The sequence below is a fragment of the Diabrotica virgifera genome, chromosome 8 (genome assembly GCF_917563875.1).
Source record: "Diabrotica virgifera virgifera chromosome 8, PGI_DIABVI_V3a".
NCBI lineage: Eukaryota > Metazoa > Arthropoda > Insecta > Coleoptera > Chrysomelidae > Diabrotica > Diabrotica virgifera.
Window position 1 is genome coordinate 90,510,630 of NC_065450.1, and position 17,054 is coordinate 90,527,683.

The 17,054-nt window shown below is 31.6% G+C and overlaps 1 protein-coding gene across 1 annotated transcript in view; it reads left to right on the forward strand.

Moving 5' to 3' along the window:
• The first annotated feature begins 231 nt into the window (after positions 1-231).
• Positions 232-17,054, forward strand: part of LOC126890816 (meiosis-specific with OB domain-containing protein) — a 99,797-nt gene continuing 82,974 nt past the window's right edge. The window contains exons 1-2 of the mRNA XM_050660008.1: positions 232-667; positions 1,558-1,785. Coding sequence (XP_050515965.1) covers positions 397-667; positions 1,558-1,785 — 499 coding nt within the window. The 5' untranslated portion in view covers positions 232-396. The remainder of the gene's footprint in view (positions 668-1,557; positions 1,786-17,054) is intronic.

The following is a 17,054-nucleotide window of genomic DNA, read 5'->3' on the forward strand; positions in this document are numbered from 1 at the left end:
GTATTTTCTGAAAAAAAAATTATATAATGTATACTTATAATCATAAAATGTTAAAAAAAAAATAAAAAAATAAAATTTGCATTGGGGATTGAACCCGTGTATATGAGGTTGTCAATCAAGCACGTAGACCATTCATCCAATTAGACACGCCAACTACACCTTTCAAACTTTTTGACAGTTGGTCATTATTTGCTTATTTGTTATTATCTGAATTAATCAAATTAGTTTGATTTTTATGGAATTAAGTAAGAAAACAACATATTAGATGAAGGTTGGTAGAAATTTTGTTAAAAATCAAATTGTGTAAACCGAAGACTACATTTTAAATTTCAAAATATAATAGTAAAACATTTAGTTAAGTACCTACCTGTTGCTTTTAAAAAATAATTTTGTAAAATGGAATTGGATATGCCCGTTGTTGCTCTTCGAAAAACGCGTTTAACTGATTTAAATCCTAATTTGACAAATATTCTTATTGTTGGTATTATAATTAAAAAGGACAAACCTCGTAGATTTAGGGATTCGAGTTCTTGTGTTGAAGGTATGTTTAGAGCAGTTTGGAATTTTACCATCAGGGATTCCCTTAAGGATTATATAAATGTAACATACTGGAGTTCTTCTGAGGCTATTTATCAAATGAATAATATATTTCGCACAGGAGATGTTGGTAAGTACATACATTTATTGAAATAAAATATATTATTATTTTAAAAATTTATACTTAAGCTTCATCATTTACACTTGGCAGGTTTACTTGCTTACTGAAAGTACCTACTTGCGGCCACTAAACTTGCCATACGTAAACAACAGGAAAGTGCACTTACTAGCTTTCTTCTGTTGTTTACACATGGCAAGTTTGGTGGCCGCAAGTACTTTCAGCCAGTAAACTTGCCAAGTGTAGTAGGTCTGAATCCCGCGTATGAAAAAAAAGTTGATTAATAGCAAGCTGAAGATTTGTTAATAGCTTAAGGGTGTCTAGTCGGACAAACTTTGATATATGGGAACAGTGGAACAGGGGAAGTTTTAATTGTGGAACAGGTTAAAAATTTGGAACGGTCAGACCACGAAAACGGCACATGTACCTATTTTGTCCGACAGACCAGACTTACTCTCCGAACAGAGATTAATAAACTCTCATGCAAAAATCAGACTGCTATTTATCACCAAATGGGCGTTTTAATGAGTGGAACATGTAGAATATGTCAAATGACAGGAATTATGACAGGTGATAAATAGCAGTCTGATTTTTGCATGAGAGTTTAATCTCTGTTCGGAGAGTTTAAGTCTGTTCTGTCGGACAAAATACATGTGCCGTTTTCGTAGTCTGACCATTCCAAATTTTTAACCTGTTCCACAATTAAAACTGCCCCTGTTCCAGTGTTCCCATATATCAAAGTTTATCTGACTAGACACCCTTAAGCTATTAACAAATTTTCAACTTGCTATTAATCAACTTTTTTTTCATACGCGGGATCCAGACCTATAGGTAAATGAGGCTTTACTTAGCCCAAGTCATTTCCAACTAATATCTACAGTCAGCAACACTTTTCCTTTTAGTTGAAGTTATAAACCCTTCTATTAAAATAAGGTCTCTTGGTACCAATGGCGAACGTTTTAGACCAATGGTAACTTCTCCTTACAGTCTAACTCTGTCCGAGCAATCAACTTTGCTTAGACATGCCGGAATACTTACACCATATTTGGAGTTGCTGAATCTACCTACACAACCTTTAGCTAGTTTTGTTCCCATTAGAGATATACACAACAGAGGAGCTTCAATAAATGGTGCGTACATTTATATTTTATCTACTAAATATTATCTTTGACTTTTCATTTTTTTTAGATCATAATCAAATAGTACCTAAATAAAGTAGATATGCTTATGTACCTATCCTATATACTTATTCGGTCCTTAATTTTATTTTACCAGAGATTTTAGTAAGCTTACACTTAGTATGATACAATGGATCCAAAAGATGGCATAACCCAGACATCCAAAGTGAAAGTTATCTTCCAACACCAAATTGTTCTATAATTCGTAGTTTTTTACGTTTTTCGTTAATATTTCTAAAACTATGCGATTTAGCATGAACAATCTTCTATACAAAAATGTTCTACATTAAATTTTAAATAAAAAAGGTCCTATGCATATGCATAATCCTTCTAAAATGAACGGTTCCAAAGTTACGGAGGTAGTATTACTTGGTCCAAAAAAAGGCCTAACCCAGACATCCAAAGTAAAAGTTTTCCTCCAACACCAAATTGTTCTATATGGTCCACATATTGTTCAGTAAAAAGTTACGTTTGAGCGTCCGGTTTGGGGGAAGATGGGGGAGAAGTCGGTAAATTAGTAGTTTTTTTAAGTTTTTCGTCAATATTTCTAAAACTATGCTTTAGCGTAACAATGTTCTATACAATAATGTTCTACATAAAATTTAAAACAAAAAAGGTCCTATACATAATTGTTACAAAATCAACGGTTCCAGAGTTACGGATGGTGAAAAGTGGAGGTTTTCGATACTTTTTATATTTTTTGGACAATTGATGATTATTTTGGGTGGTGAAGGTTGACGTTTCTTCAAGGGCTTATCACTAACTTACCATCGGCCACTGAAATAGCAAATTTTATTTATAAAACACAATCCTGTTAAAGAAAATTTCTTTCATCAGTAATAATATTATAAATTGCCCAAAAAATATAAAAAGTATCGAAAACCTCCACTTTTCACCCTCCGTAACTCTGGAACTGTTGGTTTTATAACAATTATGTATAGACCTTTTTTGTTTTAAATTTGATGTAGAACATTTTTGTATACAACATTGTTTACGCTAAAGCATAGTTTTAGAAATATTGACGAAAAACGTAAAAATACTACTAATTAACCGACTTCTCCCCAATCTACCCCCCAAGCCGGACGCTCAAAATGGTGTACCTTTTTACTGAACAATATGTGGAGCATATAGAACAATTTGGTGTTGGAGGAAAACTTTTGATTTGGATATTTGGGTTAGGCCTATTTTTGGACCAATTATACTATAGGTACTACGTCCGTAACTTCGGAACCGTTTATTTTAGAAGGATTATGCATAGGACCTTTTTTATTTCAAATTTAATGTAAAACATTTTTATATAGAAGGTTGTTCATGCTAAACCGCATAGTTTTAGAAATATTGACGAAAAACGTAAAAAACTACGAATTTACCGATTTCTCCCCCCTCTCCACCAAAACGCGACGCTCAAAATGGTGTGACTTTTTTCTGAACATTATGTAAACCATATAGAACAATTTGGTGTTGGAGGATAACTTTCACTTTGGATGTCTGGGTTTGGTTCTAGTTATACCATACTAACTGTTTAGTTTTTATTCTGCAGTCTATTCTATTACGTAAGTACAGCTGCAGCCATTAAATAGTTTCCCACATAACAATTTCATGTTCGTAGTATATTCATAGAACATACTTTTCAGAAAAAGTATAAGCTGAGAATATGCGTAATTACCATTGGGAATGTGCAGAGCAGATGCTGAGTATATACTATAGTAGGGGAGCAAAGTATGCTAAATGTGCAGTCACTCGAGCGTTATGGTGACCTATTGGGTTGTGAAGAGTAGGTCCTAAAACCAAAAAAAGTTAAGCAAAGTTTTCCATTTTAGTGGGCACTTGCCATTTTTTAATTTAATTTTCCATTTCCAAAATCGTTTTTTCCAATTATAACGCCATCTATCCATAATTCGAAAAAATGTTTCGAATAAAAGTAACGTATTTTTACGTAAGGAATCCAAATCTGCAATAAAAATGGGGGCTCCTATTTAAGATTTTAAAGTAACCCCCCTCCACGCCTCCATGGGGGTCGTGTTTGGTGCCATTCGATAGATTTTTTAAAAATATTGAATATGTGTATTTTACAGTTTTTAGATTTGATGTTAATTTCGCGAAATATCGCGGGATTCGTATTTAAAATATTAAATTTAATCCCCACTCCTCTCCGTGGGAAGTCGTGTTTGGTATCATTCGATAGATTTTTAAAAAATATTGAGCACATTTTTTAGTTTTTCGATCTGTCATTCATTTCGCGAAATATTCGCATTTTTCTTGTGAAACTTTGGGACTCACCCATTTCCTTACGCCCGGCCCAAATCGTGAGATTTTTGAAATATACACTCTCTTGCATGTAGGTACTTAACTTACCTTATCTTAATCTGATAATTTCGAGTTTTTTTAAGGAAATATTTTTTTCGGGCTCCCCTTAACGACCTCTCCTGTGTTAAGAGCCAATATACGGTAGAGGTACATCTGCAGGGTACCAGGTTTCTCCACATATGATAATCTGACGCGCTCGAGTAACTGCAAAAATCCCCGCTTGGGCTACCACTACATTACAGTACTTAAACATTCTATTTATATATTTAGAACGTACTACCGCACTTCTTTCCGGTATATACCAAGAATATACTTTTTAGGATATTCTAAGGAGGTGCTATAAACCTTCTATTTATATGCTTAGAATGTACTACCGGACATATTTTTAGTATATGGGAAGAATATTCCAAGGAAGTTTGCTCAGAAGTATGTTTTCAGCATCACCGAATCTGATCCTAGGTTCTGCTTTCTACTAAGTATTATATTTACATATTGCATGTGAGAATATAGTTAGTACATTTTACAATATTACTTAAAAAGTAAATACAAAAAATATAAATTTTAGTTAGTAATATAAATATAGGTAAGTAGGTATATATTGTTATGATCTGCTTCTTATTAATTTTATATTAATTATTATTTATTTGATTAATTATTTAATTGTCGCAAATCATACATAAAAATTGAATAAAAAATCTCAGGGTGCCTTTTTTATACTATTAAAAAAAATCCAAATTATCTCACGTTATACTTATCTTCTCTCGTGGGTTCAGTATCTCTGAGTTGATCCTAATCGGGATAAAATAGGGAAAAGAAATAAAGCAAAATATTAAAATAAAAATACAGAATTGTCTTTTATTTATCAAAATCAATACTCTGAAATCTATCGAATCTAAAAACCTGTGGACACAGATGTCCGAATAAAATTTATACCACTTAAATTTATTATAGTTAATAAAAAAAAACAATTTATCGGTTTGTTCCCGATGACTTTGGTAAAACAAACTAAACAAAACAAATTTATGTATTCGCAAGATTACCTATATTTACTATTTACTTTTTGAAATATTGGAATTTTAATTCATATGCTTTTTACTCAAAAATTTAGTTTCCGAACATAAAAATCTCTTTCACATAAATTGACTGACCTTTTGCTTCACTCACTCTGATGTCTTCTCGTGACCCAAAACAGCTCTCCCTCGTTGACTATGTTAAAGGCTACTCATCAAAGCCTCTCTCCGTTGTCCAGCTTCAAAACTATCAGCATACCAGCACCAATTCTCCAACAAGCCGGGTCTCTTTTGACACGTACTCGATTCAAACAAAACTCCAAAAATTCTCTGCTCTCCTTCTCACAATAATACAGAATCAAAGAGGTATTTCGTCTCAATTTGATCTGTCTCTCGTTCCACTTTTCAACACTATTCTCCACTATCAAACAGCCACTGGTATCTGCTAACTATCTATCCACTAACACGTCGAACCGCTCCTTAGCGATGCCAAAAACATAATGCCTTCCTTTTCAACCTCTCTCAATCATTCTAACTACTTTTCCCCTTCCACATTGCCAAGCATCAGAAACCTCGACTTTTCCATTCGACAAACAAAACAGTCATTTTCAAAATTATTCCGACAATCCTAATTACTTTCGGAGAAACTCTCCATCATATACTCGTGTTGAAATAAAGATATTAAAATTCCAACTTTCTTTTCAATTATCAATTTCGAGAAATTTATAATTACCTATACCCTAAACAATCTTTTTCCATTTTACATCTAAATACATCGTTATTTTCACTTTAATTATTCACAAAAGTCTTTAATGGTTCATCGGAAAGCTCATTAAAAGAGAAATCTACTTACATCCAAACTACATTCTAAGAAATATCTACAGCTCAATATACAGGGTGTATCAAATTTATGTGCCCGCGTTATTTAAAAAAAAATTTAATTTAATTTTCATTTTGCCTTTGATTGATAAAATTGAAAACACAATAATATATTTAGTTATTATGTGCATACAAAAATAAAAATGCTGAATATATAAATACCTATAGTACCCAAATACCTATATATTATGTAATATGAATGTAAATAATTAAAATTTATATGTTATTTATATGTACCTACACTGTGTCCGTAAAGTATGGAACAAATTATTTTTTAGCTAAACAGACCATTTTAAGAAATAATCCTAAAACACGTCGATTTTTGATTTTAATTTACCGTATTTTAAAATAATATTCTAATATACAAGGTGAATTACTTTCGAGTAATGACGTCACCGTCATTTTTTTTAAATGGAACACCCCCATTTTGTCTCAATTTTCGGATTACTCTAGCTGAGCTGATTCCAAAAATGTATTGTATTCCAACACATGTTGATTCAAATTGGTACAGGGTGGACAAAAATACAATAGTTTTGTGTGTGCTCATAAAGTAACGCGTTAGTTAAATTACCCTAAGGGTTTGCTCACTACGGAGAGCAATGGATTGTATCCTCGCCTAGTATCTATTGCTGCCGTCCCTTCGTATTTACTCAGTGTTTGTTGTACGTTTGCCGACAGTATTTAAAATATTGCATATATTTTACCTGGTATTGGATACATGGATACGATACATTGATCGGAGTAAGGCTTGGCGCGTCGTAATGAGCACAACTTAAGAAATCGAATCATCGGACCCTACTTTATCGAAGGTAATTTAAACGGGGCAACGTACCTTGAGTTTTTAAGGGGTATCTCGTACCTACTTTACGTAATTTGTTTCCCAGCAGACGTAATCCTGGAGGTTTTGATGAAAGTTTATGGTTTCAACAGGATGGTGCACCTCCACATTATGCTGCAGATGTTAGAAGGTACCTAGATGAAATTTTTCCGAACAGGTGGATTGGTAGATGTGGACCTATTGAATGGCCAGTGAGATCACCAGATTTCAATCCTTTGGTTGGATTATTTTATGTGGGGCCATCTGAAGAATGTTGTGTATCAAATAAAACCAGCAAATATTTAAGAATTAAAACAGAGAATTCGGAGAGCAATAAACAATATTTCTCAAGACACAATAAACAAGGTTCAACAAGAATTTGTACAACGTTTGGGTTGTCAAATACAGCAAGGGCTGCAGTTCGAACATTAATAAAGTCATGTATTTCATCATATTCTGTCCGCTAGACAATAAGTATTTTTAATTAATTAATATTGTTAATTATAACGCGTTACTTTATGAACACACACAAAACTATTGTATTTTTGTCCACCCTGTACCAATTTTAATCAATATTATTTCTTAAAATGCTCTGTTTAGCTAAAAAAGAATTTGTTCCATACTTTACGGACACAGTGTATATACATACCTACTTACTATTTAAGTAATATTGAAGTACCAAAATGAATTTTTTATTTTTAAGTTGACCGCAAACAAAATAAAAAGGTTAATTATGTATGTTCCTAGTCCTTGTAGAAATAGGGTCCTTGTAGAAATAGGGCCTACTTGGTCTTCGTCATAACTCGCTGAGTGTAGACACAAATGCCAGATGCCTAACTGTAACTACATATTTTCATATTTTGTATTTTGCCTTTGTTCCCAACCCCCTACCCCTTATGTACGTATGCAGTGGTCGTTTCCCCTTTGTTTGTGGGTTTTAGCTCAGCCACCTAGCTTACCTGAATGTCAATTCCAAGTAAATATAAAATTGATGGATTCGACCGTTACTTGATGGAAGTTCATTTTATCTAACAATAAAACACTGAAAACGTTTGTTTTCTATACTTCCACAAAATTTATTATAACTAAGTGACTACAGCTGTTTCGGCGAAGTGCCTTTCTCAAGTGATCACTTGAGAAAGGCACTTCGCCGAAACAGCTGTAGTCACTTAGTTATAATAAATTTTGTGGAAGTATAGAAAACAAACGTTTTCAGTGTTTTATTGTTAAATATAAAATTGTATGTTAAAATACTCATGACAAACTTAAATCAAAATAGTATACCTATTAATAACTTTTTTACCATACAATTAAAATAATTTTAAATAATGAATTTGGTAGTCCAATAGTAAATACCTACATACATCAATTTTTAAATATTATTAATTATTCTTAAGGTACTAGTACACTTTAAAAGACCAAGAATAAGCATTTTTTCAAGAATTTTTGAAGTTATACTTCTTTACGCGCCATATGAGGGTGAATTTTTATATGTTAAAACCTACGATCCCGGCGCATGCGCATTATAACTTTGTTCTGATTGGATGTTCAAATGACATGTCAAAAATTATCCAATATGGCAGCTGTAGCGCAGCTGTGGTTTGGACGGTTGACGGTTTGGTTATGTATGGTTGTTGCGTTTTAAAATTTGTGGGAAGAGAAACAACAAAGGTTAGTTAATAGTTATACTGTCTTTTTAAATAGTTTTCATATTATATTTTTATTTATAATTATTTTTTTCATATTATATTTTGAAGTTATACTTTAAAATGTTTTAATGTATGTATGTATCAGTCCAGAAAATGTGTGGAAAGAATATATTAGTGTTTTTAAATATATTTTTCTACAAACGTGTTAAAAATGCAATTTTTAGGACTCCATAGGAGCGTTAAAAATGCTACTTTAAGGCACTAGTGCTTTAAAAATTTTAAGGCACTGCAGTTAAAAGTGAATTGTCAAATTGTGAAACGTCAAAATATTTATATTTCATTTATTAACATTAATATTAATAATACAACTTGCGCAATTTGGAAAAGGTGGTTTAAAAGGTTTTTTATTATAATTTTGTGTCTTTGGATTTGTCTTCCTTGGGCGTAAAATAATAAAACATCTATTTTTATATTTCACTTGTCACCGTGTATAATTATGTATATCTGAAAGGTAAGTAGCATGCGGCTTGATGGCCTTGTTGGTAGAGCATTGAACCAGAGATCAAAAAATCGCGAGATTGTGGATTCAAATCCCGGACGATTCATATTTTTTTCTTTTTTTTTTTTTTAATATTTGACATTGTTAAGTTTTGGTTCATTTTTGGTAATTATTGTTAATTTTTTGTATTGTAACTGTTAAGTAGGTATATTTATTTCGTTGAAATTATATTATAATAGAAGTATAACTTCTTACGTGCGTAGTGCGTACAAAGTACACACACATTCTTTTTTTTTCAGAATCTTTATTAAAAATGAACACAAAACTTTTTACACATTAATATCTAACTCTTACAAAATAGAGAGTACAAAAAATATATCTTTTTTTAATTTATGCACGTACACTAATATTGTAGAGGGCGCCAAAGGCAAAAGTAGAGACCTCGAAAAATGATGGCGGACAGTTATTCTGAGGATTGGGATATCTGAAATCAAAAAATCGTACTGCATTTGAAAAAGGAAGGTTTCTTGCATGACAATTTACCACAATTTGACCAAAAAATAAAAATTAAATATTTTTTAACCATGAAAAACTGAATAAAAACGGGCGATTTTTTCACAAAAATTTTCCAAATTTCCGTAAAATCTTTTTTTGCGGAATTTTTCACTAACGGTGGTCAATTGTCACGTAAAAAACCGTCATTTTTCAAATGCCGTATGATTTTTTTATTTCAAATATCCCTGAGATTGACTGTCCGCCATCGGAACTACTTTTTTTCGAGGCCTCGACTTTGGCGCCCTCTACAATATTTGTGTACGTGCATAAATGAAAAAAGGTATATTTTTTGTATTATCTAAGAGTTAGATATTAGTATGTAAAAAGATTTATGATTTTTAAAAAAGGTTCTGAGAAAAAAAAACTTGAAAAAATGCTTATTATTGGTCTTCTAAAGTGTACTAGTACCTTAACAAAGTTGATAATCTATAGGCTAACATTATTCTTCCTATATATACATAAAAATATATTCTTTTTCCAAAGATATATTCTAAAGATTTTGTAAAAAGTACTTATACAGGGTAGCGAGAAAGTATGGAAACACGCTAATTTCTCAGAAACCGCTTGAAGGATTTTTATAAATTTTGATGGGTAAGCGTCTTCTAATGCGGCCGATATTATAGTGGTAATTACATTGTTGTCAAATCTTCATTTTTTCTGTAAATCTAATGAACGTTCTTATTTTAAATAAAATACCCTGTATATTTTTTGCGTTTTGCAGTCATTAAGAAAATACTAATTATTTTTCATGTTATATTCCCCTATACCTAAATGTCATAATTTCGGAGCTATTGCTACATTTATAAAAAAAAAATTGTTTTAACAAATTCTAAAAATCTATTTTATCGGCAGGGGTAGACATTATTTTAGGTTTTTTGGATTATTGGTAACAAAAAAGGTCTTTTGTAATTGTCCTCAAAAGTTAATCGTTTCCGAGTTATAAACAATTTAGAACTAAAAAAAAAATCGAAAAATGACGATTTTCAAGGTTCAAAAATACAAGTAAAAAAACCATTTTTAAAATTAGGAAGTACCTGAATTCAAGATCAAACCTTTTTCTATCAGATACCTATGAGAGTTTTTGGCATATTTTATTCTAAAATATTGTTTTTTTTTTAATTGTTAACGAAGCTCATATGAGAGGACGGGCGATTGGGCTACATTAATAACTACAAAATAATGTTTTAGAATGAAATAAGACCAAATCACTTATAATCTGATAAGATAAGGTTTGAAGTTGCATTTAGGTACTTCGTAGTTTCAAACATAATATTTTTAACTTGTGTTCTTGAATCTAGAAAATCGTCATTTTTCGATTTTTTTCAGTGTTAAATTGTTTATAACTCGGAAACGATTAACTTTTGAGGAAAATTACAAAAGATCTTTTTTGTTTTCAGTGATCCAAAGAAACTAAAATAATGTCTATCCGGTCCGAAAAAATTGATTTTTATAATTTGTCAAAAATATATTTTTTTAATAAATGTACCAATAACTCCGAAATTATGGTATTTAGGTATAGGGAATATAACATAAAAAATAATCAGTATTCCCTAAGAACTTCAAAATGCAAAAAATATATAGGGTGTTCTATTTAAAATAATAAAGTTCATTAGATTTCCAGAAAAACGAAAGATTTGACAACAATGTAATTACCACTATAACATCGGCCATATTAGAGCACCCTTACCCATCAAAATTTATAAAAATCTTTCAAACGGTTTCCGAGAAATTACCGTGTTTCCATATTTTCTCGCTACCCTGTATGTAGAATGTAGGTATCAAGCATATACTTGTACGTATGTGTCAAGAATGTTCGATAAAGGTATATTCTAAGAATAAACTGTTTTGAATATTCCGAGATACTACGTACACGAATGTGCTCAGTATATTAGATACGAGAATATTCTTTGAAGTATATGCAAAGAACATGAAATTTAGAATGTTTTTTATGGTACATGCTATGCTTGTAAACTGTTTTGAATATAGTTGAAAGACTGATAAGTTTGTACACACTTGAATGAATAAGGGAAAATGAAAATGTAGTATGTCAAAGTGTGTAAATAATTTATTTCTTTAGCTGAGCGCTTTCGACATAAACGTCATCATCGGAGCTAATGCTCACACTTTGACATACTACATTTTCATTTTCCCTTGTTTTGAATATTCCGAGATACTACGTACAGGAATGTGCTCAGTATATTCGATACGAGAATATTCTTTGAAGTATATGCAAAGAACATGAAATTTAGAATGTTTTTTATGGTATGGTTCAAGTGGAAATCGGTGGGACTGTGCATTTTATCAATGAAATAAGATATGTCTCAGACACTCCAGAAGCCGCTAACGATAAAATGTTTTAATCATCGCATTAATCATTGTAAATGAGTCGAGGGATATTAGTACAGTAAAAATAATAAGACGAGAACTGGACGATAATTATTATAAAGAATAAATTTTAAAGTTTTTTCTACTTTAATGACAAAAAAGCAAGCTCATTAGCAGAAACCGATTCAAAATTATTTTGCACATTATATGTGAAACATTATTTGGTTGAAAAGTCTCATTTTTGTTGGCACAAAAATATATTAATTTGTCTGGACTAAATTAGAGTTCTGTTTATCTTGTTACTATCAACATTTACACAGTGTTGCCAAACTGAATTTTGTTATTTTGGGTGTAAATTTATTCCACGGATCTCCGAGGGTACAATACATGCTATGCTTGTACTACGCATATACTAAAAAGAATATACTCCGACGAATGTTGGTAGTATATGCTTTGAACATGATGCGAACATCATTGTTATGTGGGTTACACCCTAACGGCGCATTCTCACGGTTCGATTTTAGTTGATCAACTTTAGTGGATCAACTAAAATCGAATGATAATAGTTGTGGGAACATATGTTTCCGTTTTAATCGGTCAACTTTTGTCGATTCAACAAAAGATTGATCGAGTCAAACTTTATCGTTCAACTTGACATTTTTCAGACAAGTTGAATCACATTTGAAGTGTATGAACATTTGTTGGTAGACTTGAATCACTACTATCTCGTCAGTATGCGTAAAAAGTTATCCTTCCAATCAACAAAATGAGTTTAAAGTGGACAGAGAGTGTTATGTTCAGATTTTTTATATCCTTGTCTATCTTCCAAAGCAAGTTATTTTAGCAGAGTTTCTGAAACACCACATTCATTTCTTCTTTTAATCCAATTTCATATCCAGAAACGATGTTTTTATGTTCTTTATTCCGTCTTCATATAATTTTCGTGAGTTGCTGAATCAGTAAAAACTACTAATAATATTTCTACTTTTACGTATAACTAGGTACACTTCGCGCCATTTTAATAAAACTAATTGCTTCAATTTTGTTTGAAATATGTGAACAAAAACTTGACCGATTTTAGTTGATCCACTAAAGTTGATCAACTAAAATCGAACCGTGAGAAAACGCCTTTACATAATCTAGTCACATCTAGTAGCCGATTTTTTTTTAATTTTTAAAACGTCTTTTTAAAGAGACGTTAATTACCAGTGGCGGGCCCAGAATACGTAGATTAAAATTTAAAAAATCAAAATTCAAGGTAAATAAATAAATCAAAACAAATATAAAAATAAATAATTTATAATATTATTATATAGCTATGTAGGGTGTCCCAAAAGTATCGCAACGGTCGAATATTTCGCGAAATGAACATCGGATTGAAAAGATAAAAAATAGGTATTTGATATTTTTCAAAAATCTATCGAATAACTCCAAACACGACCATCACTCCACCCTCTGGAGGTGGGGTGGGGACTGTGTTACCAGGTGTCCCGATTTGCGCGGGACGTCCCGATTTTCAGGGTCTGGGAACGCGTACCGATTTGTACCTGATCGGGACACTAAATGTCCCGATTTTCACCCACGAAAACCAATTTCAGGAGGACTTGCAGTGAATTTTATAACTATGTTATAAAAACAAGGCACTCATAAAAGCGGCAAAACCGAATGAAAAATATAATTTTAATAAAAAATAAATAATTTACTTAATCTACGATTTTTTTTGTAATTTCGTCTGAATATTATTATTATGTAGTATTAAATACAGATTATAGAAACACCTTTTAGTCCAGTAAATGAACGGGAAATACGGCGATACCGTGTAATTTTCAGGATCAACTCCGAATTGCATGAAAATTTGGACGGCTTGTGCCGTTGTTTGCTTTTACTCGGGGGGGGGGGGTTGGTGAAAAACCGCGCTTTTAAAATAAGCCCAGAGATGGATAAATTAACTAATTCTAAGCAATTTGTTCTATAGAATTTTAACTTGCTTAATACGTTTCGAGTTATTTACGAATGAAAATGTTTATTTTTCGACAAAAAAATCACGTTTTCAGGCGATTTTCACAAATAACTCAAAAAGTAAGTAAGTATTTGATCGAAAAAAATATTCTTAGTAAAAATGTAGCATGATATAAAAAAATGAAAAAAATTGTGAACTCGTAAAGTCTATAGACCCAGCAAACGCAAAGTTATAGCTCATGAAAAATACGTTTTTATTCGTCAAATTCCAAATCAAATATTTGAACGTGAAATAACAAAGAAATTTAGCACTTTTCAGGAAAAACCAATTAAAACTTTTTTAATAAAGCTTTGTTATTTTTATGTTTTAAAAAAGTTATGCGAGTTATGCAAAATCAAGTTGACTCCTTTTTAACAGAAAAACAAAATGAATCTATCATATTTATAAAAGCAAAACCTACCTACTTATTACTCCTTGAGATTTTTAGTATCCCTAATACTTTTTAAGTTATTTTGAAAAAAAGGCATTTTCCAATATTTTAGGAAATTCTTTTTTACTATAAAACCAATTTTTTTCAAAACTAAGCACTCCCAACCGGTAAACCTTACAGATCGTATAAACAATACACATATAAAGTAAATGGTAAAGGAGTAACGGTTAAGTTTATTTACGGTGCTAAATAGTGGGAGATTTTCACGATTTTTTTTTACCAAAAAAGGAGCCACTTTATTTTGAGCGTAACTCGCTTAGTTTTAACGCTAGAGACTTTTATTTACTACTGGGCTATTGTTGTTTATTTGTCCCGATCTACAACCCTAAATCCCGATTTGTTTTTGCTTATGTACCGATTAAAAACAAATCGGACCTGGCAACACTAGGTGGGGAGTACCTATAAAATCTTTAATAGGAACCTATATTTTTCATTGCAGATTTGGATTCTCCTTTTAAAAATAAGCAACTTTGAATCAGAAATTTTTTCGAATTGTGGATAGATGGCGCTATAATCGGAAAAAGCGATTTATCGTGATGCCCTAGCTAGGTAAATTATAGAAACGGTCTAATATACGTCCAAATAAAAAGCCAAAAAACATGTGTTTAATATTTTTCAAAAACCTAAGGAATGACACCAACACGACCCCCTTCCACTCCACACCCTGGAGGTGAGGTGGGGAGTAACTCTAAAATCTTAAATAGGAACCCCCATTTTTTATTGCAGTTTTGGATTCCTCATGAAAGAATAAGTAACATTTTTATTCGAAAAATTTATTAGAATTGTTGGTAGATGACACTAGTAAATCGCATTTTTCCGATTATAGCGCGATCTATTAACAATTCTAAAAAATGTTTCGAATAAATATTACTTATGTTTTCATGAGGAATCCAAACCTGCAATAAAAACGGGGGTTCCTATTTAAGATTTTAAAATTAACCCCCCCCCCCCCACCTCCAAGGTGTGGAGTAGGGATCGTGTTTAGTGTGATTCGATAGGTTTTTGAAAAATATATATTATACGTGTTTTTTGGATTTTCATTTGGAAGTGTATATCACGGGATATTAGACCGTTTCTATAATTTACCTATGGTACGATGATAATTTGTTTTTACCGATTATAGCTTTGTCTATCCACAATTCGAAAAAATCTCTAGAATAAAAGTTATACATAGTATATAAATTATTGTAACCACTGAATACATAGATAGTGAAAATATAATCCTCTTAATTAAATTAATTAATAATTTACGCCATTATACAAGTACCTAGTATCCAAAAATATTCAAACACTGAACCAAAATAGCTATCTCGGTCCTTTCTGATGACGACATCGCTGTCAACTACTGTTTACATCTAGTGCATAAGATATGCGAATAAACTTTAGTATCATCTTTTACGTGACGACACTTATGGAATAAAAGTATTTTTCTATGGATGCTATACAATGTGCAACTTCTCTCACTACTTACATACATTCAAAACGAACAATTTCTAAGGGTGTGAGAAAAGTCGGCCATTGCAGTGAGAAATATTTTTTCTCACGGGTTCCATACGTAGAATCGCGGTTTCCATGGTAACATGTACAATACAAACACAAATATATTTGTCAAATATAATGTGTCAAATCAAAACTTACGAGGAATTACCTTTCAAAACTGTTCAAATATAACTGGTAACTATAATTTTAAATAAATAAAAGTATATAAATATTAAGAATATTAATACCTACATATGTATTTTATTTCAATTTTGGCATATAATCTACATAATAGCACCTAAATTTTAATTTTGAAGATTGAACTTTTGACAAAAACGCATCCATAGAAAAAGTATAGTGTACAACACGTGAGAAAACGACATATTTCTCCCTCGCTTGATTTGCGGCACTCGCCTCGTACCTCGGCTCGTGCCAACAAACTTCTGCGCTCGTGAGAAATATGTCTTTTTTCTCTCTTGTTGTACAATATACTATTCTGTCTTTGTTTTAAAAATATTATAAAAAACGCTGTGACACGTCGTCTTTTATACACTAAGCATCAAAATTAACGCACCACCTTAAAAATGGGACATTTATGATGTCTCGTATTTCCTAAACCTGTTGTCCGATTTGAGTGATTTTTTTAGTATATTATAGCTTAATTCTTCAAGAATATCGGTGTAATAATATTATTGCTAAAGAGGTAAGTGTCATTGTATACCGGGTGTAACAATGATAGTGTGTTTTTTCCTCAAAGTTTGGAACACCCTGTGGAATATTAGAATATTCCATATTCTACGTATATAAAATATTGAAATTAAAACTGTATTGTAGCCTTAGGCTTTCTTAATATTCTAATTTTTGATTCATTCGCTTATGTGGGATAATAAAAAAGTTAGGTACTTGTAACAACTAGCCATGTTATTCATCAATACAGGGTATTTCTAAATAAGTGCGACAAACTTTAAGGGTTAATTCTGCATGAAAAAATAATGACCGTTTTCTTTATAAACATATGTCCGAAAATGCTTTGTTTCCGTGATACAAGATGTTGAATTTTTTCTTACAAACTGACGATTTATTTATTGCTCTAAAACTGGTTGAGATATGCAAATGAGGTTTGGTAGATTTCAAGAGGTAGTTATTGCGCGTTTTTTGACATACAATTAAGGATTTTATATTCACCATTGGCGTGCATATGGGTATAAACATTTTAGGTACATCCCGTATGCACGCCAATGGTAAATATAA